A 27,826-nucleotide genomic window follows, 5' to 3' on the forward strand; every position below is an offset into this window, starting at 1 on the left:
GCTAGCATATTGTTGCAGGTGTTTACTGCTGCAAGCACATCACTGAGGGTGGGCTCTGCTCTCCCAGGATCTGTGTCTTCATCTGCAGCTCTAAGGTTGTCCCCCTTCTCCACATTACTGGCAGCAGCCAACATACTCACAGCTCCCTGCTGCTCTTCCTCCTCCATCAGTTCTTGTCCTGGGATCTGTAGCTCCTGCACGCTGAGGTCACACTGCTTAACAGCTCCAGGTATCTCAGGCTGATCTCGTGCAAACTTGCTGAGGCGAGCTATTGCATCAGACGCCCTGCCCCCACCTGAAGCTCCAGCGTCCATGAGTGTGGCCTGTGTCCCGCGCTTCTTATCAGCCCGAGTTCTGGTCATATCACTCAGGTCTTTGAAGCCCCCTCAGTCTAGGAGAGGTCACCACTCCAGGAAAGCAGTAAAACAAACTTTAACCCCAGCTGGACAGGATTATACAGGAGTTTTTTGCAGGAGCTCTGGCTACACAAGTCTTCCTCACATGCTGCTCAGGCCACGCCCCCCCCACTGCCTTTTTACACTGACAGAAACAGGTCTTATAATGTTAATAGGACAAGTGCCTGTGAGTATGTGCAACAGGAAGACCTGACTCATGAGAACGAACATGTGCTCTCAGAGGATGATCTGGTCTAATACTGGTGATACCAGGAGTGCTGAGGTATGAAGAGGCAGCTCATACTCCTGAGCACCCTAACTGACCTAATACTGGAGAAACTGAGGTAAGAAGAGGCTGCTCACATTGCTGGCCACTACGTCTGATTCAATACTGGAGATACCAGGGATGGTAAGGGGGGACAAAAGGCAGTCCACCCTCTCTATCTGATGTAATACTAGCTATAATAGGGGTGCTGAAGTAAGAAGAGGCTGCTCACACTGCTGTCCACCATGTCTTTCAGAAAAAATACTGCAGATACCAGATTGCTGAGAAAAGTAGAGCCTGCTTACATTGTTGTCTATTCAGTATATCTAATTGAATACTAGAGATTACAGGATGCTGAGGTAAGAAGAAGCTACTGAAACTGTTGTCCACCCTGTATTTCTAATTGAATACTGTTGATACCAGAAGTGCTGAGGTAAGAAGAGGCTGTCGATTATGTCTTTCTGAACTAATACTGGAGACACAAGAGGTCTCCAGTATTAGTTGTTGATCAGAATTTCCCAGCCAATTTATTCATATATTTCCAGGAGGAGTTACAGAAGAATGGCAGAATGTATTTGATGGGGAGTGGAAGTATTTTTAAAAGTTTTTTGTTTTTAATATAAACATTCCGAAATTTAAACCTCTACCCGGCTGTGACCACGTCTTACCTTCTAAAGTTGCACCAGACTAATAAGACCGCTATGCAAACATTTTAGAATACTAATAAAATAGTTTTTGATTAAAAATACTGAAATGTTTGTATAAAATAATATCCCAAGATTTCAAGACTTCGACTTAAATGAATTAATTTCTTAAAGGGAACCTATCAGGTGCTATATGCACCCAGAACCACGAGCAGTTCTGGGTGCATATTGCTAATCCCTGCCTAACTGTCCCTGTATCTAGTAGCATAGATAGAGCTCTTTAGAACCAGTATTTCTAAAGAGCTTTTATCATATGCTAATGAGCACAGGACTAGTCCCAAGGACGTTGCTTCCCTTGCTAGTCGGCTCCATTAGCATGTTAGTACGTCTCTGTGAGTGTGTTAACATGCTAATGAATGCGCAGCGTCACATGATGATCTCATTCACCTCTCCGCTGCCATCGCCGCCCGACTCTGGATTTCGGCTCAGTGCACATGACCCTAGAGTGACTGTCGGTCATTTGAGCGTCTGACTGCTCTTTACGAGTATCAAGCACTCGAGCATGGTAGTGCCCGCTCATCACTAGTTACAAGTACCAAGCACCCGAGCATGATAGTACTCATTCATCACTAGTTACGAGTACTGAGCACCCGAGCATGGTAAGGCCCGCTCATCACTAGTTACGAGTACCGAGCACCCAAGCATGGTAGTGCCCGCTCATCACTAGTTACGAGTACCGAGCACCCGAGCATGGTAGTGCCCGCTCATCACTAGTTACAAGTACTGAGCACCCGAGCATGGTAGTGTCCGCTCATCACTAGTTACAAGTACTGAGCACCTGAGCATGGTAGTGCCCGCTCATCACTAGTTACAAGTACTGAGCACCCGAGCATGGTAGTGCCCGCTCATCACTAGTTACGATTACAGAACACCTGAGCATGGTAGTGCCCGCTCATCACTAGTTACCAGTACTGAGCACCCGAGCATGGTAGTGCCCGCTCATCACTAGTTACCAGTACTGAGCACCCGAGCATGGTAGTGCCCGCTCATCACTAGTTACCAGTACTGAGTACCCAAGCATGGTAGTGTCCGCTCATCACTAGTTACGATTACAGAACACCTGAGCATGGTACTGCCCGCTCATCACTATTTACAAGTACCGACCAACCGAGCATGGTAGTGCCCGCTCATCACTAGTTACGAGTACTGAGCGTAGTAGTGCCCGCTCAACATTTAAAATGTATGCCACAATTAAAATAAGCACGATAGTGAAGCATGTACAGCCAGACAAAGCTCATATATATTGAGTTGTTTATCAGAGTCGTTCAGTCAGCATGTTTACCCTCTAGACTGCCGGCTCCTTTTTTTTTGCATGCTTAGTGCTATTAACACATGATAGAAACCTGTACTGAAATGTCACGGAGCTATGTGAATGCTGGTGACAGCTGTGCCACATCAGCCATGTAAGAATAGCGATGGTCTTAAGCGGGGAGCACTGCGGCTACGATTCCCCAGACATGCACAGTAATGAATCGCTTACCTGCTGCTCATTCCCAGACAACTCATGTTCCAGGGCCTTATGTTTTCGCAGCTGGGACTGGACTCCACTAAGGTCTTTGGCAATGTCATCTGGAATACTTTGGGATTTTTCCTGCCAGGCGATTAAAGAAAAAACAACATCTATGCTCAGATATCTAATGATAAGTTCACAAAATAACTGTACTTAAGTCACCTCTGTCTATTTTTTGGCACATTAGTGTAGATCATGTATCTGGTGCCAATTATCACCAACACTCATTACGTAGTGGACATTCTTACTAGACTTGGGGCAAAAATTGCTTTTGGCAGTTTCTGAAAGCTATTAATTAGCAATCTAATATGAAAATAGTAGTGTGAATTTCTGGAATTCGTGCACATTTCTGTGTTGTGCATGTAAGTAATACATAACCTCCATTGTTTTTCCAAGATCTATGCAAATAGTGAATTGGGCAGTGTGGTGGTGGTTAGCACTGTAGCGCTGGGGTCCTGGGTTCAAATCTAGCTAAGGACAATATGTCTCGAGTATCTCCCATTATTAGGAGACTTGTGACTGCTCTGGGATCTGAGCCTCACATGAACTTGTGAGACTCTGGATTTTAAATGTGATAGCTTCCTTTTGGTGCAGCAAGGGTTAATGACATTTTATTTGCTGGTAGCTCCTGATTAGTTGATCTCAGCTGTAGCCAGCTTGTGACTACTTCTCTTCCCTTTACATAGTCACATGTTTCATCACCTGATGCCGGTAATAGATTCGTTCTATTCTGTCCACCTTGGAGGGAAGAAATCTCTAGTGGCTGCTAGAGATTTGCTGCTGAGAGTTCTACTGTTGGAGCCATGTCGTCTGCAGCCCTGGTGTTTGGCTTCAGCAGTCAAGTTTGTTTTATATCCTTTGTGTCTTTGTTCCCCTGTCTGTCTTCCTTCCTCTTTGTTATATTACCATAGTGGTGAAGTCTAATGTACTCACTGGCCTTTGCACTAGGCAGGGTGAGTGAAGGGACAGTTAGGGACTAGGCACTTGGCAGAGACAAGGGAAAGGACTTTTATAGGGATGTTAGGGGAGCTCAGGGGCCAGACACAGGTTAGTGTCAGACGGTGTCCCATTCCCCAATCCCTATTGTCAGGGTCTTCCTCTCCCTTTCCATCCTGTTGTAACCTCTATCTTGTGCCGGACATCCCCAAGTACATGCGTGGCACAATATCTACGTTCACCCAGTGTTTGCTTAAGTTCCTCCGGGTTCTCAGATTTCCTCCCACACTTGATAGACATAATGATAGGGAATGTAGATTGTGAGTCCCAATACGGACAGTGATGTTATGTGACAGACGCCATCCGTGTGCTGTCCATGATTTTCACAGATCCATAGACTTGTATGAGTAATTTTTTTATCCAAGACTTGGATACAACCAAACAAACCACATCTAAGTGATTTTTAGCAAACCACTTAATCCGCCAAAGATAATAGACATGTGAACAACCCGATAGACTATTATGGGTATGTGTTGTGTCCATGAAAAACATGCATGTGACCATAGATGCCTGAATGACGCCTTAAAAAGCAAAGTCAGATTCAAGTAGGACTGTTTTTTAAGATCATCACACGGATTTGTTAAAAGGACATGTGTGAATAGTCCCACTGACATCTCCCTTCTCTAAATGTCTTGCTGTGCCCCTTTTTTCTTTTATTCCCTGGCTAAGAGGTTAGAAAATGTATTCAGATTTATAAAATAGGGCACCGAATACTTTATTTACTATATATGTTTATCAAAAAATTACTATTCATAAATCATATTAACCTCTATGTGAGAAAGGGCTTCTTTTAGATCCCAAAAACATTTATGAACAGCTTCAGCATCTTGCAGACGTATTTTCCGGAGCTTGGTTAGTTGCTGAAGTTCTTCCCAAGACGCCCTTTAATAGAAAAAAATAAAAAGCAAAAAAAAAGAAAGATTTATATATATTTTATTATATATATATATATATATATATATATATATATATATATATATATATATATATATATATATATATATATATATATATATACACATACACACATACATATACATGATCATTTTTAGGTTTATTAAATACTTATATTTGTCCTAAAAAAAAAAGGCAAAATGTGAAAAATTTTATTCTTTCAAAAACCTGTGAATTATTGTAGGTTAATAAATAAAATGTCCAATATTTTGGATATGATCCGGGCAGAAACATCACCATATGCTCAGAGCGGTTTAGCACAGATGATCTTTAAGGAGGGAAATAAGATGTAAAAAGGAAACTATGTTTTAATTATTTAATGCTCTCGTGTAAAGGAAGAGTTTAATCACCTAGCTGCATCGAGGAGGATAATTTGCATTAAAAAAAAAAAACAAAACACCAAGTTCTTGTCAACAAGATTTTGTTGCGTATATAAAAATGTCAAAATAAATCATGGAAAAATATGTAAAATTGCAACAGAAGTGTCAATCCTGTCGGAGTCATGACATGCAGCTGTAGTATTTTATCCTGTCTTTCACTATGCCTGAAATAATTATCTAATTAAAGCTTCTAGTCCGGAAGAGGTTGCATTTGCCAATATCATTTTAAGCTGGGAGGATACAGCGCCCGGAGAGAAATACGACTAATCCCTGCTTCCTTGGCACTTATTCTTCCCTTCTTCACCTGAGGTTGTAAAGATACGTGCAGGGCATGACGGATTACTGAAAATGTTTTACTTACATAGTTTACGACCTTACAGCCCTAAAAACAGCAGCTCCGCAGCCACTGAATGTGGCAAAGAACACATCGATCTCTTGAATGTGTGATAATATTTACATTGAGATCAAAGATATAGTCCGGCTCTGTCAGCCAAAAATTGTGTTCTAGATATTATTGCAAATCTGTAAGAAGTCCCATAATTATCATAATGAATACTGAAGTCAGGCTAAGACGCAACCTCCATATGACTCCCATGCAGCTGACCCCCTCCTTTGGGAAACCGGTAAAGACATGGCAAATGTGAGCCAAGCCTCAGCTTGAATGGATAAGAATATGGAAAAGGGTAGATTTAAAATAAGTAGAGATAAGACTGCCAGTTGAAAAGTAAAGTAGCAAAAAAATAAAAATCCTTTGTTTACCTTTATGAATTGAGGTTTTATGAACTGTGTCGATATAACAGATAGGGAAGTAATATTTTTGGAAATGTGATGAAATGGCAAACGCAAAGCATGGTTCTGCATCGGTGGACAATGGCCGGGGTCCCACCACCAACTGTATATCTACCAGATAGATGACAATATCTATGCCATGTTTTCCATCTACATACAGGTGAAATTGTGATAGGAAAGATGGCAGAAATATCTCCCGCCTGGGACCTCCAGGGGGCAAGGCTATCATAAAAGTTGGAGATCTCATAAAATTCTGAAGCACAAACAGCCCCTACATGAGATCACCAAAGGGAGTTACATGGGAGTGACAGTTCACTATAAATACATACGTTTGAACTGACAATTTGTTCAATGCCAGGAAGGTACATGAAGGATTGTTCCACATTCCATTAGAATCCTTCCCTCCATAAATCTGAAGCCATTGCAGTGATATCAGGTTTAGTTATTTTCTTATGTTTACTGCTTTTATTTTTATATAATTGTATATGCTGTGTTGTTTTGTTCCTCTGTGAAATATATTTTTTTTATATTTTTATAAACACTGCCTACTTTTAGAATAAATATATAAAATGTTATAGCTTTGTTCCTCTTGCTCTATAAACCGCTTCTCCAAAGCCATACGCTACCTGTGACAGGTGTCCAATTGGCCTGTAGAGCGATTAGTGGTGGCAGCTAGTAGTTCCTTTCGTTACTGTGGAGGTGGAAGTGACTGTACCGAGGTATATATTATTTCTTGCATTGGAATTGGTTGCATATATACTATGCCCTCACTGTGACCGCCCCAATAATCGGCCTAGTAGTGGAAACAACTGCAGTCTCATCCATTAATCATTGGTCAGTTGTGTTATTATCCTGACAATTGGGGGAAGAAAAGTGTTGTCCTTAACATTTTCTTTCACCCATCATCTTATTCTATCTCATTTAACACAACTTTGCAAAACAGATCTTGTGCACATGGGCAAAATACAGCACTATAACACTATTAACTGTCCTGAGCACATTACAAAAGCATCCATTCCTTAGCTACAACGATACAACACAATGAAAGTGTGCTCGCTTGGTCAAAAGTAGCAGTAAATTGAGGCCAACAGGACATCCTTATAAATGGTAGATTAAAGGGGGCTTTACACGCTACGATATCGTTAATGTTTTATCGTCGGGGTCACGTCGGGGTCACCGCAGGAGCGACGAACATCTCCTTACCTGCCTCCACCACCAATGCGGAAGGAAGGAGGTGGGCGGGATGTTTACGTCCCACTCATCTCCGCCCCTTCGCTTCTATTGGACGCCTTCCGTGTGACATCGCGGTGACGCCGAACGACCCTCCCCCTTAGAAGGGAGGCGGATCGCCGGAAAGAGTGACATCGCAGGGCAGGTAAGCCGTGTGACGGGGGAGCGCGATTTTGTGTGCGACGGGCAGCGATATGCCCGTGATGCACAAACGATGGGGGCGGGTACGCACGCTAGCGATATTGTTACCGATATCGCTAGCGTGTAAAGCCCCCTTAACACTTATCCTTCAAAACTCTGGCTGCTTGAGAGGTATCTTTCACAACAAGGTCGGGTCCAGATGAGCACATTATACCTACGTGCGCGTTCTTTGTTATAGTTGGAGAGCACACAAACTAATCCTGTTAAAGGGCCACTTCATATGGTTGTCTCCTAAAAAGAGCCACCCCTTGGCTGGGTCCTTCCCGGAGGGATATTTGGCTGGTTTTTGTGTTGAGACTCCTAACAGAGGCTCCACTGACTTATTTGATTTGCATATTTCCCAGGGGGCAATGTACCTAGGATTTCACTGTCTTGAGCGCGCTCGTTGGCTGCCGGCAGTGTTTTCTCTGGCTGGTCTCCCCGAGATCAGTGATTGTTTTGTCTTGTTGGTCTGCTAGGCATTGCTCCCACCTGGCCAGAATCCTACTCCACACTGATGAGGGGCAACACTCCGAAACAGCTGTCTGTGGATGGATACCCGGCCTTGGTATTTCCCTTGTCATATCTTTAAACTTGGCAAAAAGTTGGATATTGACTAAAAGGGCCACTTAATATGGTGGTTATGGTGGTCTCCTATAAAGAGCCACCCCTTGGCTGGGTCCTTCCCGGAGGGATATCTGGCTGGTTTCTGTGTTGAGACTCCTAACAGAGGTTCCACGGACTTATTTGATTATATGGATTGTATCTTACATTTTTCCCTTCTCTCTAATTTTGCAATTGACTCTGAGCTAGTGAGAGGAAACTAATGACTGTGATGGCTCCTATACACAGCACAGTGAGGGATTCCTGATTTTTCTTAGGTATCACAAAGACAGAAATCCACAACAGTATGGAGGATTACATACAGTAGTACTGATTCGAGCTTCTGGGAATCCGGGAAGTCATGAATGCAACAGAGAGGAGTGATGGAGCCAAAGTTAGGAACGAGGATACAGGTCAGATGCCAGGAAGTCCAAGTACAAACAAGGGAGGAGGACAACCAGGTCGGGACCGGGATAAGACAGACAGGGAAGGATACACAGTAGACAAGAGCAGGTAGTCAGGGACCGGGACGAGTACGGGTCAGAACAAGGTATCTGGGAGGCAGCACAGATCAGGTAACTCACCAGAGCCAGTAACACATGCTGCAGAGCATAAACTATCACTGGCACTGAACCGGAGGTGCAGCACCAGGATATAGCGTCCCGGAAACCGGAGTGAGACAGGGAGAAGTTAACCACTGACATGACCAGGCCGGAGATGGGTGAAATAATAAAACTACAGCAGCCAATACACACCTGGATCATGACCATAATAAAGTACACTTGCCAGAATATTTAGAAATAATTGTATTGGGAAATGCAGAGAAAAAGAAAAGTATTTTCTTCTTCTTCAAAAAAAAAAAAAAATATAGTAAACCATATTTCCAACTGACAATTTTTCTACTGTAGTCAGGAGGAACGTGGGTCATTCTTGGTTATATGAAGCGATCGGCACCTGTTTGTGACTTGATTCATTCTTTTACATATCTTATCTTTAGACTAATCCGCCAAAAAAAGCTCTTCAAAAATTAATTTACCGTAACTCCTTTTGCTTTTGTACTATTTGCATGGAGTCAGAATGTCCTCTGTCAAGGAGACTATCCGCAAGACGTTGGCACCCGGCCATCCTTTGTCCAGCTGATTCCATCTGGTGCTGGAAGGTGTCAAACTTAGCTTGGAGTTGCTGTGGAAACAAAGATGTACGAAACTTAAAAAAAAATTTATCATTGCTCTTCTACAATTTTTTTTATTGAATATATTTAGTAGCTTTTCAAATATTTCACAACTTTATGAAAAGAAGGTATCTCTTCAAAATTGATTTCTGTTAGGCGATGTGTGCACATTGAGTATTTGGTGCAGAAATTGTCTGCATCAAATCTGCACTTTAAAAAAAAAAAGCACCCAAAAACGCACGAGTTTTTGGTGCGGTTTTGTGCCATTTGTTTTTCTTAATGAAGACAATGGGTGGAAGGGCTAAAAAACGCAGGAAAAAGCGCCCCAACAATTGCCATTTTGCGGATTATTTTCAGCATCAAATCTGCAAGGAAAAAATTAGCAACATGCACAGAGCACTTCAAATTCTGGAATTTGTCAGCAGATTTTTGCAGTATAATCTCAGAGCAGCATGATGTAGGTTGTACTACTGCGATATCGTCGGGGTCAAATAGAAAGTGACGCATATCTGGCGCCGGTAACAACGTCGCAACGTGTAAAGCCTAGATGCGCTGATAAACGATCACAAAAGCGTTGAAAATCGGTGATCTGTGTAGTGTCGGTCATTTCCATAATGTCGCACCAATAGGAGATACGATGTTGTTCCTCGCTCCTGCGGCAGCACACATCGCTGTGTGTGAAGCCGCAGGAGCGAGGAACATCTCCTTACCTGCCTCCACCGGCTATGCGGAAGGAAGGAGGTGGGCGGGATGTTTACGTCCCACTCCTCTCCGCCCCTCCGCTTTGATTGGCCGCCTGCCGTGTGACGTCGCTGTGATGCCGCACGACCCGCCCCCTTAGGAAGGAGGCGGGTCGCCGGCCAGAGCGACGTCACAGGGCAGGTAAGTGCATGTGAAGCTGCCGTAGCGATAATGTGCGCTACGGCAGCTATCACAAGATATCGCATGTGCGAAGGGGGCAGGTACTATCGTGCTCGGCATAGCTATCATCGGCTAGCGATGTCGCAGTATGCAAAGTACCCCTAAGAGTCTTGTGCATTCTGGTCCAACCCCACCTCCACCACTGAATAGCATCTTTCTGTCAATATACAGAGTACACAAAAAGCTGCCAATCAGTGGTGTGGGCGGGGTTATACACAGCTCAGCATTCTGAGTACTGCTAGATCTGCAGCATAGAAAACTGATTGTATCACAACTGTTTCACCCAGTAAACTAAGTACAGCATTACTGGAATCAGGGTCTATGTCCCTAAATCATGCTGCTGTCATATTACATAGCAAAATCCTGCCAACAGATTCCCTTTCATGTTGACATGCCAGAAATAATACTAGTAAGAAGGTGGATACATGGTCAACAGAGTGTGAGGCTGCCACAAATAAGGACCTTTTGTGAGATTGGGTCGGTTCTTATCAACTGTTGCTCCAGATACCAATTGGTGAAAATAAAATAGGCTTATACGTTCTGCTTGACATGGGCTGGGAGCAAATTTATACATTTCTACAACCCTATTTTTCAGGTGGTGTTCTTTGGTATTCTTTTGGTTCCCCTTTTTATTTTATTTTTTTACCACCCTTTATACCTTTTGATCCTTTTTGCATTACGTGGTCCGGCCAGTTTAGTGTGTTTTAATATTTTTATTAATTTTTTTAGCTTTTTTGGTTTTGTTTATAATTCTCCAAAAGGGAACCAAACGCATCCAAATAAAAATGTATACAGGTAGTCCTCGACTTATGACGTTGATCCGTTCTTACGCGTCGTTGTAAACCGAATTTCGATGTAAGTCGGACCATACGTTCATACAGTACTGTACCATAATAACAGTACAGTACTGTAAACACTTAGCTTGGGAGGCAGCTGCAGAAGGTGCTGGAGATACTGGGAACGCTATCAGATGAGTCTGGCTTACGTTTGGGAGCCATAATGAAGGGTGTTATGGCGTGCAGAAGACTCGTTTTCCTCTGTACAGCACTGGAGTAGTGCGTCGTATAAAGCGTCGTAACCACGAAACGATGTAACTCGAGACCGTTGTAACCCGAGGACTACCTGTACAATGTTTTCTAGTGATCAGTATCTACCAAAGTGAATAGACATTCAACAGTCAAAAAGTCTAAGAAATTAATTTTGGAAATAAATAAATGAGTTTCTCACCAGGACATGCTCGTAGTCATTGCCATAGTCCTCAGAACTGGCCACTTGTCTTTGCTGGTTTATCCATTCTTGAAGATCACCAGATTCTCGGAAGTATTCGTGTAAAGCCAAAGCTTCTTCCAGTTTTCCCCATCTATGCAGAGTAATAAAAGTAAATTACGGTGTAGCACATTTATTTATTTTTAACAAAATGTCTTAGAAATGAGCATTGTACTAAAATCTGAATAGTAACCCAAGTAGATGTAGCGTAGTTGAGACGACTAAGATAATATAAACAACTCAGCCTGCAATTGATACACCATTGCATATTTGATGGAGCTGGAACTCAATTTTTGAAATCTATGGAGTTGATACAGGGATCTAGACTAAAGGCTCAATCCATATGGCCAGACTTGGCAATCCCGGGATCATCAAGGGTTACTCGTTGGGGTCTCCTCAGACATTTCCTCTATTCAGTGTGGGAGGATATAACCTTACACTGGAACACAGGGGCATGAGGATTGTGGTTCACAGGGGGTGCGGATGGGACCAGCCTTGTGGAGGAGGAGGCTAGCTTACGCAAACGATATTTTCAGCTAGAGGCGCATCTGACGGATGCACCTCCAGTTGAAATCAATTGCAGAACTGAGAGCCATTGGCTTTCTGACTCTCAATTACTCTATACTTCTGGATCTCTCATGCCACAGTCTGGGTAATGACGTTTCTACACTGTGCTGCCTATGCCAATGGAAGGGCGAAGACGGAGCCACTCATTGTGGGTTCGCCTATGCCAGTGGAAGGATAAAGACAAAGCCACTCAATATGGGATCGGGGACGAATAAGAAATTTGGTTGATTTTTAATAGTAGTGTGAGTAGGACTGTGGGGCACACTGTTGCTGCACAGCAAGGACATTTTTCATAGATGGTAGCCACATAGGAGGACATACTGTTTTTTTGGGGGTCATAAAGATGTAATGTGAGTCACATGGGTGGACATTATTAATGTATGGGGACACAAAAAGGAATATTACTACTATATCAGGGCCACAAAGAGGGACATTACTCCTGTGTGGGGGCAGGATAGGTGGACATTTCTACTGTATGGTGCCACAATATGGACAATTCTACTGTATTTGGGCACAAAGGGGAAAAACATTACTACTATATAGGGGACATAGGGAAACAGCACTACTGTATAGTATTATATTTTTGGGGATATATTTACTGTGGGACTAAAGGGAGGTACTGTTACTGTAGAAGCAGGGGGAAAGAGGGGAGGATGTTCGAAAATGGTCAGCGATAAATGCCCGAGTGTTACATTCTGCAGAGAAGAGTTGTGGCTAAAAAAAGTCGGAGCGATTTGTGCAGGATGACGGCATAATTCAGACACTGTGTTGGTACTATATTGTCAGGGTATGGCGGCATTATTTTGCTTTGTATAATGGTAATATTGGTCTAGTTATAGTGGATTTTGTTCATTAGCAATTGAGTCATATTTGTTTTTGGGCAATTATATGTTGATTATTTAGAAGCATTTCTTACAGAATTATCTAATGTCTGGCAGAGGCTTTCTCAGGAGGAATAGAGGAGTGCTCAGCTGAGAGATCGCTCCCATCTATGGGTGGGACGGCCAAGACAGCTGTTCGGCTGACAGACATCTAAGGGGGCTTTAGTCTACACTATCTAATAATGTCAAGTAGTAAAAGAAGCTCATGTATGAATGTGTGCGAGTAGAAGATATAATGATATATTACCTTACACTTGCACAATCCTTGAGGTCCTTCATCTGTGAGCGGACCTTTTCAACAGGAGCATCAACCTCATCATATCCATAGGAAGGCAGGTTCTGTCCTGAGGCACCTAGCGTAGATGCCAGGTCTTGATAGAGCTCAATCTCCTGCTGTAAGTCCTAGTGAGAACATTGGAAGAACATTGCTGCCTTTAATCCTCACAAAATTTCCGACCACCATTAATCACTTAGTTATGCACATTGTTCTGGATATTAATTTTACGTAAGATTCTACATTTTACGCCTAACAATCAGCTGTTTTATAGGATACCTTGTGTTTCTTCATCATTTTTTGGGTGGCAGATTCTTCTTTACCATAATCTTTACTGTTAGCCAATGGAAGTTTTTCTCCAATCCAACTCTCCATGTCAGACACATCAAGAAGGAACTTTCACATTGAAGGAAAAAAAATATATTTAATGTTCCAGAACTATAGACACACAAAAGTAATCAATGCCTATCATTATATACTACATTTACAGAGCATACAGAATAATGGGCCCCACATATCCCTCCATACAGAATAATGGGCCCCACATATCCCTCCATACAGAATAATGGGCCTCACATATCCCTCCATACAGAATAATGGACCCCACATAGCTCTCCATACAGAATAATGGGCCTCACATAGCCCTCCATACAGAATAATGGGCCCCACATAGACCTCCATACAGAATAATGAGCCCCACATAGCTCTCCATACAGAATGGGCGGCACATAGCCCTCCATACAGAATAATGGGCCCCACATAGCTCTCTATACAGAATAATGGGCCCCACATAGCCCTCCATACAGAATAATGGGCCCTACATATCCCTCCATACAGAATAATGGGCCCCACATATCCCTCCATACAGAATAATGGGCCTCACATAGCCCTCCATACAGAATAATGGGCCTCACATAGCCCTCCATACAGAATAATGGGCCTCACATAGCCCTCCATACAGAATAATGGGCCCCACATATCCCTCCATACAGAATAATGGGCCTCACATAGCCCTCCATACAGAATAATGGGCCCCACATAGCCCTCCATACAGAATAATGGGCCCCACATAGCTCTCCATACAGAATGGGCGGCACATAGCCCTCCGTACAGAATAATGGGCCCCACATAGCCCTCCATACAGAATAATGTGCTCCACATAGCCCTCCATACAGAATAATGGGCCCCACATAGCCCTCCATACAGAATAATGGCCCCACATAGCCCTCCATACAGAATAATGGGCCCCACATAGCCCTCCATACAGAATAATGGGCCACACATAGCCCTCCATACAGAATAATGGGCCCCACATAGCCCTCCATACAGAATAATGGACCCCACATAGCCCTCCATACAGAAAAAGGGGAGCTTGGCATTGAGGGTCAAATAAAATTGGCTTGCGGCCCACATTTGTCCCATTGGCGAGATCACATAAAACACAATTTTGTTACTGATGTCATTTTCTCTCCAGAAGAGAGAAGGCGCTATGGTAGACCATGATCTCACTTTTTGGAAGCCGATTGAATCCTGCAGAGCCCTCATCCTCTTCTCACAGGCTTGCTCCAGCTCTGACCAGGCATCGTGCAGCTTCTTGTTCTTATCGGAGATGTTACGAGATTCAGGGTGGCCTCTTGCAATCAAAGAGTTGCCCATCTCCAGGACTCGGCGTAGCTGCTGTTTGTGCGCGTTAACTTCTGCTTGCAACTCCTACACAACAAGCGATCATATAAATTCCAGATCACTGATTTTAACACGTTTTAGAAATGAAAAAAACTACGGCACAAATGAAAAAAACAACACTTATCTGCAAACAATGCACTTCCCTGATAAGAAATAAGTAAAGTGATGTCACAGATGGAAATAATTGTGGCAACTTTAAAAGGTTTGTCCTCTTCGACTTCACTGCTGCTCCCAGGGTCTTTCATTGGCTACAACTTTACATCATGTGAATGAGCTCAGCGGCTCTGCCCGTGTAGAAGAAACGTCCTACTATGGGCCGCTAAGCTCACTGATTGGCAGCAGTGCTGTCAAAGTGATGTAAGCACTGCAATCCGCAACAGACACCAGGAGCAGCAGAGGAAAAATGTATTACCGGACCTGGGGAGGGTGAGTAAGGTACAAGTTTGGGGTTTTTTTTTCAATAACAAATTGCAGTCAAGGGACTGAAATTTTCTGACAAGGGGACAACCCCCTTTAAATTACCATGACATGCAATTAATAGCAAGAGTTCACGTGGTATCCTTTTCCAGTCATTTAACCTCATAGACTTAATAGTAAGTGATGGTGACACAAGCAGTGGAGCAGATGGTACTCATTCAAATGAGGCATTGACCTCTAGATATAAAGAATTGTCTAAAAAACGAACCAAACTTTGGTGGAATAGGGCTTTCCTATCCAAATACATGGAGAAAGATCTAGTCCCTCGGGGCCTCCGGGTACAGGTGTTTCCGTCGTTTGTATTGGAGGACGAGGATTTCAAAACGAAATGGGAAACATTGGCACAGACATGTTCCAAGGGTTTCCTGGCCCTTTTATGTGATAATAACACCCTTTCATTAACTCAGATTGAGGGCGAATTGGAATCCCTTGATAAAGCCATTGTAGAAAAATGTGATCCCTCTACAGTTAGCCACTTCAATGCTGAGATGGAGAGAGAATTGGAAAGATGGGAGAAGGAAATTAAAGCCTATAAAATTAAAAAATGTAATCGTGACATGTTGGATTATTCCACACAAAGAGCTTACAGGTGGAAAACCGAACAGGGCCGTGGACGACAGATGTATCGCTCTGATAAGAAACAGAGATCGAGATCTACATCCTTCATGTCTCAGACCTCTGGTGAGGGATCCTCCTCTGGAGCATCAGAAAGTCACAATATGCCTGCAGAAACCGTAGGTGGTCGGGTCAAGCAGAGAAATCGACAATTTGGGCCCCCCGGAAAAAATAAGCAACAAGGCAACAAATTGCAGGTAATAAATTTATCTACACGTGTTCTTTCTGGTGCCCAGGTGGAGGTTCTCTCCCGCGGTCTGACATTTGTCCCTTCTAACCCATTCAATCTCTTCACAGCGTTGAAGGACGTTAACCTTTTTGCCCGTAGATTAATTTTTAAAAAACTTTTTTGTAAGAGGGACGCTATGACTGACAGCCAAATGGAGAGGGAGGCCATTCAAAATTTGGAAGAACTTCTACAGGAACAGGAAGCTCCCCCGACAGGTGTGTTCCCTCAGACACTCTTGCCTAGATCCACAAAATTTCCCCCCTTTTCACTATGCCCGGCAGTGGACATATTTACTAGGTTGGTCAGTGAGGACTTTAAGAAGCTTAGAACTACATGTAAACGGGATAACCTCACCCGTGATCAGAGAAGGGCCCTCACTGAGCTACAAAACTATTCTGATATAATCATTAAACCTGCCGATAAGGGGGGAAACATTGTGGTTCTGTCTATAGAAAAATACGAACATGAGGTACTTAGGCAACTAAGAGACAGGGACACATATACTAAACTTATATACAATCCCCTAACGAAATACACCAGTGAACTTGCTATGATCCTTTCCAGGGCTCTTGAGATCGGACTCATTGATAAAAAAATGCACGATGGTTTATGCAGGAAATGTCCGAGGATACCGACCTTCTACGTCCTACCTAAAATACATAAAGATGCCGTCAACCCGCCTGGGCGTCCGATTGTGTCCGGCATCGAGGGGTTGTGTGACCCCATTTGTAAATTTATTGACTTCCATCTTAAACCTTTGGTGGAAACACTCCCCTCGTATGTTCGTGACACAACTGACGTCCTACGGCGCATTGACGGTATCTTTATGGAGGAGGATATGGTGATAGTCACTGCTGACGTAGAGGGTCTGTATACTTGCATATCACATGAGGATGGATTGAGAGCGGTCCGTTTTTTCCTTGAGATGTCCGGTCGGGATGGCGCCATGGGTGAGCTGATCCTTGAGTTGCTCCGCTTCGCCCTGACACATAATTTTTTTGTGTTTAAGGATAATTTTTATTTACAGAAACGCGGCACTGCAATGGGCGCGGCCTGTGCGCCCTCGTACGCTGGCCTTTTCCTGGGTTACTGGGAGAGGCTGGTATTTGGAGACGGGGGCGTACAGGGCGTTGCCCATGTGCAGTGCTGGCATCGATTTATCGATGATATATTATTTATTTGGCAGGGCCCGGCGGAGCAACTCGATCAGTTCATGAGGCAATTAAATCGAAACAAATTTAACATCAAATTGACATATAAATGCAGTAATCGCAGGATCGACTTCCTAGATATCCAAATCATTGTTGACGATAGGGGGTCGATCCAGACGGACGTGTATCGCAAGAGCACGTCCGTCAATGCATTACTGCATGCCTCATCAGCCCATAATCCATCTACTATTCGCGCCATTCCGACGGGGCAATTCTTAAGGATGAAGCGGATCTGCTCCTCGGACACCAATTTTGAAGCACAATCGTTCGATCTCAGGGGCCGTTTTCTGGATAGGGGTTACAGCAAGAGGTGTATAAAATCTGGCTACAACAGGGCCAAAAAAACACCTAGGACACAACTACTTAGCTATGCTCCCAAACGACGGGAACCCTTTGACCCGGTGATTAGGTTCATTGGCACTTACAATGAGGAGTGGGAGAGGATGCGGAACATAATGAAACAACATTGGCCAGTTTTGTTAACTGATCCAATTTTGGCTGAACAACTACCACAATTTCCATCTATGACTTCCAGGAGAGCTAGGAATTTGAAGGACCTCCTAGTGAAAAGCCACTATGTCCCCCCAAGGACATATATATTTGGCTCACGGGGCCCTTTACAGGGATGTTTTCCCTGTGGCCACTGCTTGGCCTGCAACAATGTCCTACGAAGTACAACATTCCATTCATCTGATGGCAAAAAGAATTATAATATTAAATCATACATTACATGTGATACTACACATGTTGTGTACTTTGCTACATGTACTTGCTCTCTGACATATGTGGGGCCCACTTCACGTGAGCTCCGCATTAGAGTCAGAGAGCATGTTAGGGACATTGTTGCGGCCGAAGCAGTGACCGACATGACCCTCCTGAAAACCTTGCCAAGGCATTTCAAGATCCACCACTCCTGTGACCCCTCTAAATTGAAAATTAGGGGCATTGATGTGATAGAGGGAGGGATCAGGGGTGGTGATCTGAAAAGGCGCTTGGCACAATGTGAGGCCAAATGGATCCTTACATTGGATACTTTGGTCCCTAGGGGACTTAACGAGTCCATCAGTTATGTCCCGTTCCTCTGAACCACCACTCCTTGTATTTGCATCGTTGCTTGACTACCTCTGCTTTGCTGTTTTATTTCAGTGTTACTTTTAACATCACTATTTTAAATGTGGCTCTATCATTAATGCCGGGTATATATTTTTCTGATTGTTCCTTTTAGGCAATCTTGCATCTTTTCAATCTTAACATTGAAGATTTGGACCACCGCTGTGGAATTCATATGAAAATCACGTTTTTGTAACATACTTATATATATTGTTCTGATGGCCCGACTCACGTGTGCGCGTGCGCGGATCCCGGCTGGTCGGCGCGATGGTAGCCGCCGTCTGATGCGCCGTGCGCATGCGCGGGAGCTATGGTGACGCGTCCCTGCTCCCGCGCATGCGCGAGATGGCCTGACGGCGGTGAATCGCGCGAGATCACCCGGAGTGATCCGCGCATGCGCCGGTTACGTGACTTCCGGGCTCATCATTATTGAGCGGTGCTATTTAAACCCGGCGGATTGAGGACCCCTCACTACGGCACCTTGACCCCTGATGAAGATTCTCTACAAACGAAAGAATTGAAACGTACGTAGGGCGTAATGGGGGCCATCCCAAACGCCTGGATTGTCCCATGTATCTTCTAATTTATGGGTCTCCTTGGGGCTTGCTATTAGGCACGCAACAAATACAATCTTGTGGAGTGTAAACCACTCCATGTAGTGGATCTTTCAGGACTCCGTTTGCATCTTTGGACTAATAATTTTTACCCACTTTGGCTATAAATGTACCTTTGACTGTCCTTTAATGCATATGTGCTCATGTGTCACCTGCACTGAATTAGTTATAATAACCTGTTGATTTGTTCTGTTAGTCTGCTCCCAGATGTTGTGATCATGTAATACTAATTTACACATGTGCCTTGTGAATCTCGGGAGACTTTGTCATACACATATATTACTATTTACTGTTTTGGTCCAGTCCTGGCGTTTCTGACTTTTAGAAAAAAGTTTTTATTGGAATTGTCACTCACTGTGAAATAAAAAATGTACACTTGCACTTTAAAAACTCAGCATCTTTGTCTTAATAGTAAAAAGGTAGAATGTTAAAAGTAATAGTAATTCTGCCATTTCAGGGTTTACCCCTCCACTGTTTAGCATATGGCAATTAGGTTGGGTTCGCATGTTGTGCCCAAGGTGATAACATTTTTGGAATCCCACAGCAAAGGATGCACTGTGATAGTATAAACCCACCTATTGTCACTGCAGGGTAAATAGCAAGGGGGGGGTCAAATCTGTTGCAAAATTGTTCTTTTTGTAATCCTCCCTCCCTAATAAAAGCCCAACAATAAATCATATATGTTACATTATTGGGAAAATTCAACAGAGATAGTGTCACAAGTGTGTCTCGCCCTGCTGAGACATCGGGAGATCTGGGATCAGAAGGTCTCAGCATTTGGTTGATCGCAGATTCATTTTAGAGCGTATTTTATTCCATTCGGTGCTGAAGAGGTTAGGGTCTCTTTTCTATCCTGCTGCAGTTTACTTGTAGCTGTTAAATCTCAGCTGCAGCCGCACCCTTCCGCTATATAAGCACACTCCTTAATCTCCTATGCCGGCTATAGCTCATACCTATGCTGTCCACTTTGAAGGAGCCTGTCTCTGGAGAAGCTGAGAAGTTACTGCTAGAGAAGCTGTGGAGTGCCGTTTATTGTGTCTTTATCATATTCATCTTACCTTCCTCGTGTTGTCTTATTGTAGTGGCGAGACTAGCATCTCGCTGGCCTTCACTAACCAGGGTGTGTTTAGTGCCAACGAGGGCCTAAGCGCGTGATGGGATACGGGGGAGAAGGACCCCTCTAGGGACATTAGGGAGTGCAGAAATCAGCCTGTGTGACACTTGCAGTCACATGAAGACAGATACTATGGCAAAAAAAATTGCTTGGTCTTTCCTAAGGAACTACAACATGTCGGACCTTAAAGGGTTAATTAAAAATGTAATAAACTTGATGTGAATATGTTGCCAGGGATATGTTGTGGCAACATCCCTGTATCCATAATATGTTGATAGTCATACAATCATGTAACGTCATCACTCGCTCAGCGCTGTGCACACAATGTAAGTGAAGCGCAACCGGAAAATTCTGCACTAATAAATATTCATTACAAGGAAAACCTGTAATATACAGGATAAAAAAAGTGCCCGGTATATTAATGCATTAGATCACTGGAGACCACAGACCACAACTGCCTTCCCCTGTCTGACAACTTCTGGAAAGTGCACAGTCCACCGCAATGCTATCGGCCAAAGCAAATGGTGCAGTGATGAACGAGGCTCCATTTACCAAGGCGGCAACCAGCAATGAAAACACTATGCTTAACAGCGTTTTATCACATATGCCAAAAAAAGGTCTCCTGTCTATATTGTATAAACTGTTTATATTGCATGAATGTTTCATAAGTATAAATGTGCTTCAAATACAGACTTTCTTAAAGCGTACCAAATCACCAGGATTTTCCTATATAGCCTAAAGCTAGTGCTATACTGGCACTATCAGGCTAATAATATACGGTACATACCTTTAGTTGTCAGATAGGATGTATAGGTTTTGAAACACAAGCAAGTAAAGTTTGTAAAATGTGCAACTTTTTGAATGACAGCAGCTGCCGATCAGCTGATAGCTGAGGTGAGTATTCATAGTGATTGCCGCCCTCCTGCATGTCCATCCTCCCCTATCTGATATTTATGCTAATTCTATAATAGAATCGTTTTTACTAAGTGACTAGAAGGACCTGTGCTGATGTCATACCCATGTGACCAGAAATGGGTGGGGCCTCAGCCAACAGAAAAATAATGTTGCTTCCTGGTATCAGCTATGTTGGCTGAGGCCCTGCCCCTTCTGGTTACATGGATATGACATCAGCACAGGCCCTTCTAGTCACTTAGTGAAACAATTGTCTAATAGAATCAGCATAAAAAACAGGGAGAGGATGTATAGGCAGGGGGGAGGGAATCGCTATGAAAACCCACTCCAGCCATCAGCTGATCAGCCTGATAGTGCCAGTATAGTACTGGCTTAAGGTTATATAGGAAAATCCTGGTAATTGGTGCGCTTTAAAGGTCTTTTTTTCATTTTTGGAAAACCCTTTTCTGCAAGCAGAGGTTTGTTTTTAAAAAAAAAAATAATAAAAAAAAAAATTATAATATATATATAATAATATATAATATTAATAATAGTTAATATATATATATAATAATATATAATAATAATTAATATATATATATAATAATATATATATAAAAAAATTGTGTGCTCTATTCACCCTCCCCTAGTCCAGGGCTGAGTCTCCACTGGTGCTCCCAGTATCTGTTAATGTCAACAGCGCTGTAGCCAATCAGTGAGCAACTCATTCTGTCAAAATCAGGCAGAGCCACTAAGTTCACTGATTGGCTGCATGATGTCAGTGCTGCAGTCAATAATAGACACTAGAAGCAGCGGTGGAGACGTAGAACTGGACCTGGAAAGGAGGAGTCAAGCAAATGTTTTTTTGCTTGTTTTTAAACAAGCTACCATTGGGGAAAATCTGTTTTCTGGAAACTCGAAAACCCCTTTAATATTTCACCCATCGTATAATGTTAGCTAATTTCCATTAAGGTTATTATTACATTAAATACATGTGATGTGTCTCCAGATAAACCATGTATTGTTCACATCTGCTATACATGGAAGTTGCCAGTCTTCAGAATACGTCGCACACAAGCATCGCCCCATAGAGCCAGCTGACTTATAACCTAATAGCTTTAGACCACATAAGTCCGTTCACTAATGCTGGACTGTATCATGTTAACGAGACACTACCTTATGTTTCTGAAGCATGCTCAGCGCCACATCCAATGACTTGCCAAAATTTGTGGAGCTGGCAACAGGCATCTTTTCACTGATCCATGTCAACTCAAGGTCACAGTAGTGATAAAACTCATACTGATCCACTTTGGCTTGTAGGAATTCTCCTCTTCTGGATAAAGGATCTTGCAAGGATTCAAACCTGAAATGACAATATGCATTAAGTGTAATAATTATACCCATGTTCATGTTGCTAAGTGTTAATGATGATCTTTCTCAAAAGTAGTGGAACCTTTGAAGTTCATTACCACTAATGACAGAGATTTGAGTTATTACAAGCTCTTACCCCAACATCCTGATAATCATAATCCAATGTGACATTTTTGCTGGTTGTTGGCAGTCACCTCATGTGTGTTAGTATTACATTATATGTAGTGATGAGCGAGCACTCGAAACGAGCAGGCCAGATATTCAGACAGGCGTAACTCAAGTGCCAAGCATAATGAGAGTCAATGGGAAATTCGAGCATTTTTCCCAGATGATGTTCTGGAAAAATGCTTGAGTTTCCAATTAACTTCTATGAGGCTCGGTACTCGAATTGCTCCCATCCGAGAGTCCCACCTGGTCGGTTTGAGCACCCGGGCATGGTAGTGCCTGCTCATCACTAGTTACGAGTAGTGAGCACCCGAGCATGGTAGTGCCTGCTCATCACTAGTTACGAGTAGTGAGCACCCGAGCATGGTAGTGCCCGCTCATCACTAGTTACGAGTAGTGAGCACCCGAGCATGGTAGTGCCCGCTCATCACTAGTGACGAGTACTGAGCACCCGAGCATGGTAGTTCTCGCTCATCACTAATTACATGAATTCAAATGACTAACACATGGATGGGCTGCCTCCACCATAGCCAAAGTGCTTTTGCTTGTCATGAATAAGCTCACACGCAAGAAGACCCCCTTTATGATATCCATAAAGGGGTATTCTCAGGTTTTTAAAATGCTTTAATTATTTTGACAGCATGAAAATAAGCAAGTTGGCAACTGACTTTGTTTTTCTATCTGCTGCCATTCTCCTGCAATGACAGCTTTTCTCTTTTACAGGGTACAGCTGGTTTTCATGGAGCTCAGCCTCTAGACCCTGCCTTAGAATGCCCAGTAGTTATATTCCAGGAGAGGGGTTAACTCCAAGTCATATCCTTCCTCCTACCTCTGAAGAGATACAGTTATAAATCACCAGAACAGCAGCTTTCAGATTAGGTCTCCTAATCATGGCTCTCACTGTCCAGAACTGTGTGCTTGTTCAAATTATTTATTTATTTATTATTATATCGCCATTGAGTTATCATGGCGCTTTTCATATGTGGAAAGGGGTACACATAATAGGGAGGGACAAGTGCAATTACCATAAACAATACAAAGCATAGACAGGTACAGGAGGAAAGAGGACCCTGCCCGTGAGGGCTCACAGTCTACAAGATGCCCTGTTAACTCTATATGAAAATACAGGGATAACACTGTAGACTTGTGCTGAGCTTTATAATTCTACTAATACTACAATTTTATTATTCAACAAAGCTGACACTCAAGGAAGAGGGCCTGCCCTGCTAGAAACCAAAAAGTAAGGAAACTAAAGAGACTACAGAGTTGTGTGCTGCTCAAGATACAACCTGAGAACACCCCTTTAAGTTAGACAACCTCTTTAAGGCTATGTGCGCACTAGAAATGTGAATTTTCTCAAGAAAATTTCTTGAGAAACTTCTGGGAGTGGAAGATTTCCGCACCTGCGGAAAAATCTGCGGCAAAAACGCATGCGGATTTGCCGCGGATTTACCGCAGGTTGCTCCCTGCGGTTTTGCAATAAATAATATAGATAATCGATAGACAGATAATGGATAGAGTGAAAGATGGATAGATGAATAGATAGATAAGGCCTGTTTCACACGTCAGTGATTCTGGTACGTTTGTGCTTTTTTTTAAACGTACCAGAATCCCTGACATACGCAGACCCATTATAATGAATGGGTCTGCTCACACGTCAGTGATTTTTCATTGCACGTGTCTCCGTGCGGCGTACCCGCGTGTGCGTGATTGCCGCACGGAGATATGTCCATTTTTTTCTGGCATCACTGATGTCCCACGGACCACGCAGTGGTGTGGTCCGTCAAACACGTGCCAGAAAAAAACGTGCTTTTAAAATAAAAAACATTTTTACTCAACCGGCTTCAGCGGCGCTCTCTGCAGCCCGTGCAGCTTGCTGCTTCTGAGCCGGCTGATTACTGTCGCGCATATTCATGATGCACGACACAGCCGACCCGGAAGCAGCTGCTGCGGGGGTCAGCGCCGGCCGGATGCTGCACCGCGGGAGCGATCAGCACCATGGAGAGCGGGAGCGCGCACAGGTGAGTTGGTTTCTAAGTGCAATCACGGGCCACAGAGAATGGAGCCCGGATTGCACTTAGACAACCCACGTGTGCCGTAATTCACGGCACACGCAGGGACATGTGCATGTTTTACACGCCAGTGAAAAACGTCAGTGTTTTTCACTGACGTGTGAAACGGGCCATAGATAGATAGATAGATAGATGAGAAAGACCTATAGAATGTCCCACCTCCCTGCATTTTCTAAGCTGGCACCCTTTAGTGACTTTCATGTGGCACTAAAGGGTGCTTAGCCTTGTATTTAGCCATAAAATAAATAAATAATTAAAAAAAAAACGACGTGAGGTCCCCCCATCTTTTGTAGCCAGCTAGGGTAAAGCAGTCGGCTGCAGCCTGCAAACCACAGCTGACAGCTTCACCTTGGCTGGTAATCCAAAATAGAGGGCACCCCACGCTGTTATTTTACATTAAATAAATAATTTAAAACAAAAAACGTGGGGTCCCCCCCAAACTGGATCACCAGCCAAGGTAAAGCGGACAGCTGTCGTCTGGTATTCTCAGACTAGGGAGGTCCACTGTTATTGGACACTCCCCAGCCTAAAAATAGCAGGCCGCAGCCGCCCCAGAAGTGGCGCATCCATTAGACGTGCCAATCCTGGCGCTTCGCCCCAGCTCATCCCGCGCCCTGGTGCGTTGGCAAACGAGGTAATATATGGGGTTGATGCCAGATGTGTAATGTCACCTGGCATCAAGCCCTGGGGTTGGTGAGGTCAGGTGTCTATCAGATACCCGACATCACCAACCCAGTCAGTAAGAAATAAAAAATAGACAACAAAAAAAGTTTTATTTGAAAAAAACACTCCCCAAAACATTCCCTCTTTAACCAATTTATTGAAAAGAACAATCAATTCCACGTCCGGCGTAATCCAATAAGGGGGGGGGGGGCACGGCGATCCATACCATAGTCGCTGTCCCAGTCAATGAAGAACAGAATGTTCCCCATTGGCTGGGAGAGCAATGCAGTGACCTGAGCTAACATCAATAGGTCAGCCCAGGTCACTGCAGGGGATGCCGAGCGCTGCCATCAGGAGCATAGATGAGATCATTACCTTCTGTGATCATCTCCTGTACTGCTGACGTCAGCGCTGTCACTGACTTCTATGCCCGCCGCGTTGTCAGAAGTATCGCGAGAGCCCGTGACGTCACCGCTAGTGACAGTCTCGGGCCGCTCGCGAGACGGGCATAGACAGCAGTGACAGCGCTGACGTCAGGAGGCAGGAGATCGTCACAGCAGGTAATGATCTCACCTCCTGACAGCAGCGATCGTCATCCCTGCGGCTGCCAGCACTGCAGGGTGTCAGTGTCTGCCTGCGCTGCTGCGTGACAAGCTGCTGACACTGCGGGCAGACACTGACACCCTGCAGTGCAGTGTCAGTGTCTGCCTGTGTCAGTGTCTGCCTGCACTGCAGCGTGACAGGCTGCTGACACTGCGGGCAGACACTGACACCCTGCAGTGCAGGCAGCCGCGAGGCCGGAGCAGGACACAGACTGCACGGGACAGACCTGGAGGTCGCACGGAAGTGCTTCTGTGCGGCGTCCAGGGAGTGTGACGTCTGTGTTTACTCTGCTCCGCTTCCTCTTCCTGGCATAATGACATCGCTTCCTGCAAAACCGCAGGCAGCGATGAGCATTACCGCAGGTAAATCGCGGCTATACCGGGGGTATACCGCACATCATTTGCTACCTGCGGTATACCCCCGGAATTTCGCGATTACATTACAGTGAATGGAGTGAAATTCCGGGGGTATACCGCAGGTACCTGCGGAAAATAATGGACATGCTCATTTTCTCAAGAAAGTTTCTCGAGAAAATTTTCTCAAGGAAATTTCTTGAGAAAAATCCGCAGTGTGCGCACAACTATTTTTTTTTCTCATAGGATTTGCTGGGAAATGTCTGCACAAAGATTGCAGACATTTGTCAAGAAATTTCTGCAGCAAATCCGCGGGTAAATCCGCGGGCAAAACGGCCTAGTGCGCACAGAGCCTTATGCATTATTTACTGGTATATATTCTTCTAAAAATGCATCTATGCCCTTTGTTTTAAAAAGAGCTTAGAAGCTTGTTTACGAAGAAAATAATTCTTATGTAAATGTGTAAAATTCTCTCTGAATGTTAAGTCAATCAACAGACTCCACAATGAAGATAGAAAAAACTTGCTCTTTAGCGCCAACTGGATCATGCATTATGGTGGTACCTATTCCCTGTTTCCATTATATTTTCCCATTTCTTGGTTGAACTTGATGGACATTTGTCTTTTTTTTTTCTAAATATACTATGTAACAGTGACATGGTAACAGGCACCCAAAGACTGAGATGTCAAATGAGATGAACTCTTTGTTGATGGAGATAGCTCCTGTGTAGCGTTCTCAGTCCACCAAACATATCAGTAGTCTGTGTCCATCAGCCAGGAGCCCTGAGAACCACCTCCTACCTCCCGCCATCCCTGACTCCTCTTTGATTAGCTGGCCAGGCACAAGGTCACATGTGCATCTGTAGCAATGATACATGGGAGCCGAGGAAGCCGGTAGGTAAAGGGTGGTTCTAAGGGCTCCCATCCAAAGGCTTGAGGTTGCTGATGTGGCCTGTCATGTCCCACGACTTGGGAACTGTTCATTGTTTTGCATTGCTGCTGTATTATGTTTTCTCTTTCCAGGCAGAAGCTTTGCCTTTCACTGTATTTTGTCCCTACCTACTCCCTGTAGCTCTGTGATGTCAGTTTCTTCTCCATTTAGTGTTTGTTCCTCCATGTTATATGTAACGTGCTAATATTCCCTGGAGAAAATTACTCTTTTTTTTATCTGCTATTTTCATTATCAATACAAGAATTTCAATTACAGCATCCCTCTTTCCTGGAGTCTTCTTACATGAGATTGTGGCTGAGTTATGCTGACGCACCCACCGGGGCCGTGGGACACTCGTTACTGGGCTGTGGTTCTGTTTCTGGGATGCTGCGGTGACAAGACCCGGTTCAGTGATCCCGGCGGTGTCGTTAAAAGGGGAAATGATGGGGGCCTCAGGGGCACTACAACGCTATCTGAGGAACCAGTATGAACGTGAGTACAGGTCATATGAAGGGCCCAGGAAGAAGCGGTCTGTACAGGCACCATAGCGTTCAACATACCCGTGAATCAGAATATGGTCAATGGACCAGGTCCTACAAATTGATTCACACCAACTCTAGTCCTGTAAGGATATTCCTT

At 43.9% G+C, this 27,826-nt stretch overlaps 1 protein-coding gene and 1 long non-coding RNA gene across 3 annotated transcripts in view; one reads left to right on the top strand and one right to left on the bottom strand.

Moving 5' to 3' along the window:
* Positions 1-27,826, bottom strand: part of SPTBN5 (spectrin beta, non-erythrocytic 5) — a 365,978-nt gene that overhangs the window by 249,458 nt on the left and 88,694 nt on the right. Inside the window, exons 23-30 of the mRNA XM_075330185.1 lie at positions 22,207-22,393; positions 14,596-14,796; positions 13,366-13,482; positions 13,060-13,214; positions 11,326-11,458; positions 9,043-9,188; positions 4,638-4,752; positions 2,845-2,955 (exon numbers count right to left, since the gene is read on the bottom strand). Coding sequence (XP_075186300.1) covers positions 2,845-2,955; positions 4,638-4,752; positions 9,043-9,188; positions 11,326-11,458; positions 13,060-13,214; positions 13,366-13,482; positions 14,596-14,796; positions 22,207-22,393 — 1,165 coding nt within the window. The remainder of the gene's footprint in view (positions 1-2,844; positions 2,956-4,637; positions 4,753-9,042; positions 9,189-11,325; positions 11,459-13,059; positions 13,215-13,365; positions 13,483-14,595; positions 14,797-22,206; positions 22,394-27,826) is intronic.
* LOC142257902 (uncharacterized) lies at positions 614-18,662 on the top strand. 2 transcript variants are annotated; one of them, XR_012727675.1, is made up of 3 exons: positions 614-739; positions 917-1,019; positions 18,527-18,662. It is a non-coding gene; the product is annotated as an uncharacterized LOC142257902 (long non-coding RNA). The 2 variants fall into 2 exon arrangements; XR_012727674.1 differs by lacking the exons at positions 614-739; positions 917-1,019 and adding exons at positions 15,986-16,058; positions 16,159-16,305.

The sequence above is a fragment of the Anomaloglossus baeobatrachus genome, chromosome 12 (assembly GCF_048569485.1).
Source record: "Anomaloglossus baeobatrachus isolate aAnoBae1 chromosome 12, aAnoBae1.hap1, whole genome shotgun sequence".
NCBI classification, from domain to species: domain Eukaryota; kingdom Metazoa; phylum Chordata; class Amphibia; order Anura; family Aromobatidae; genus Anomaloglossus; species Anomaloglossus baeobatrachus.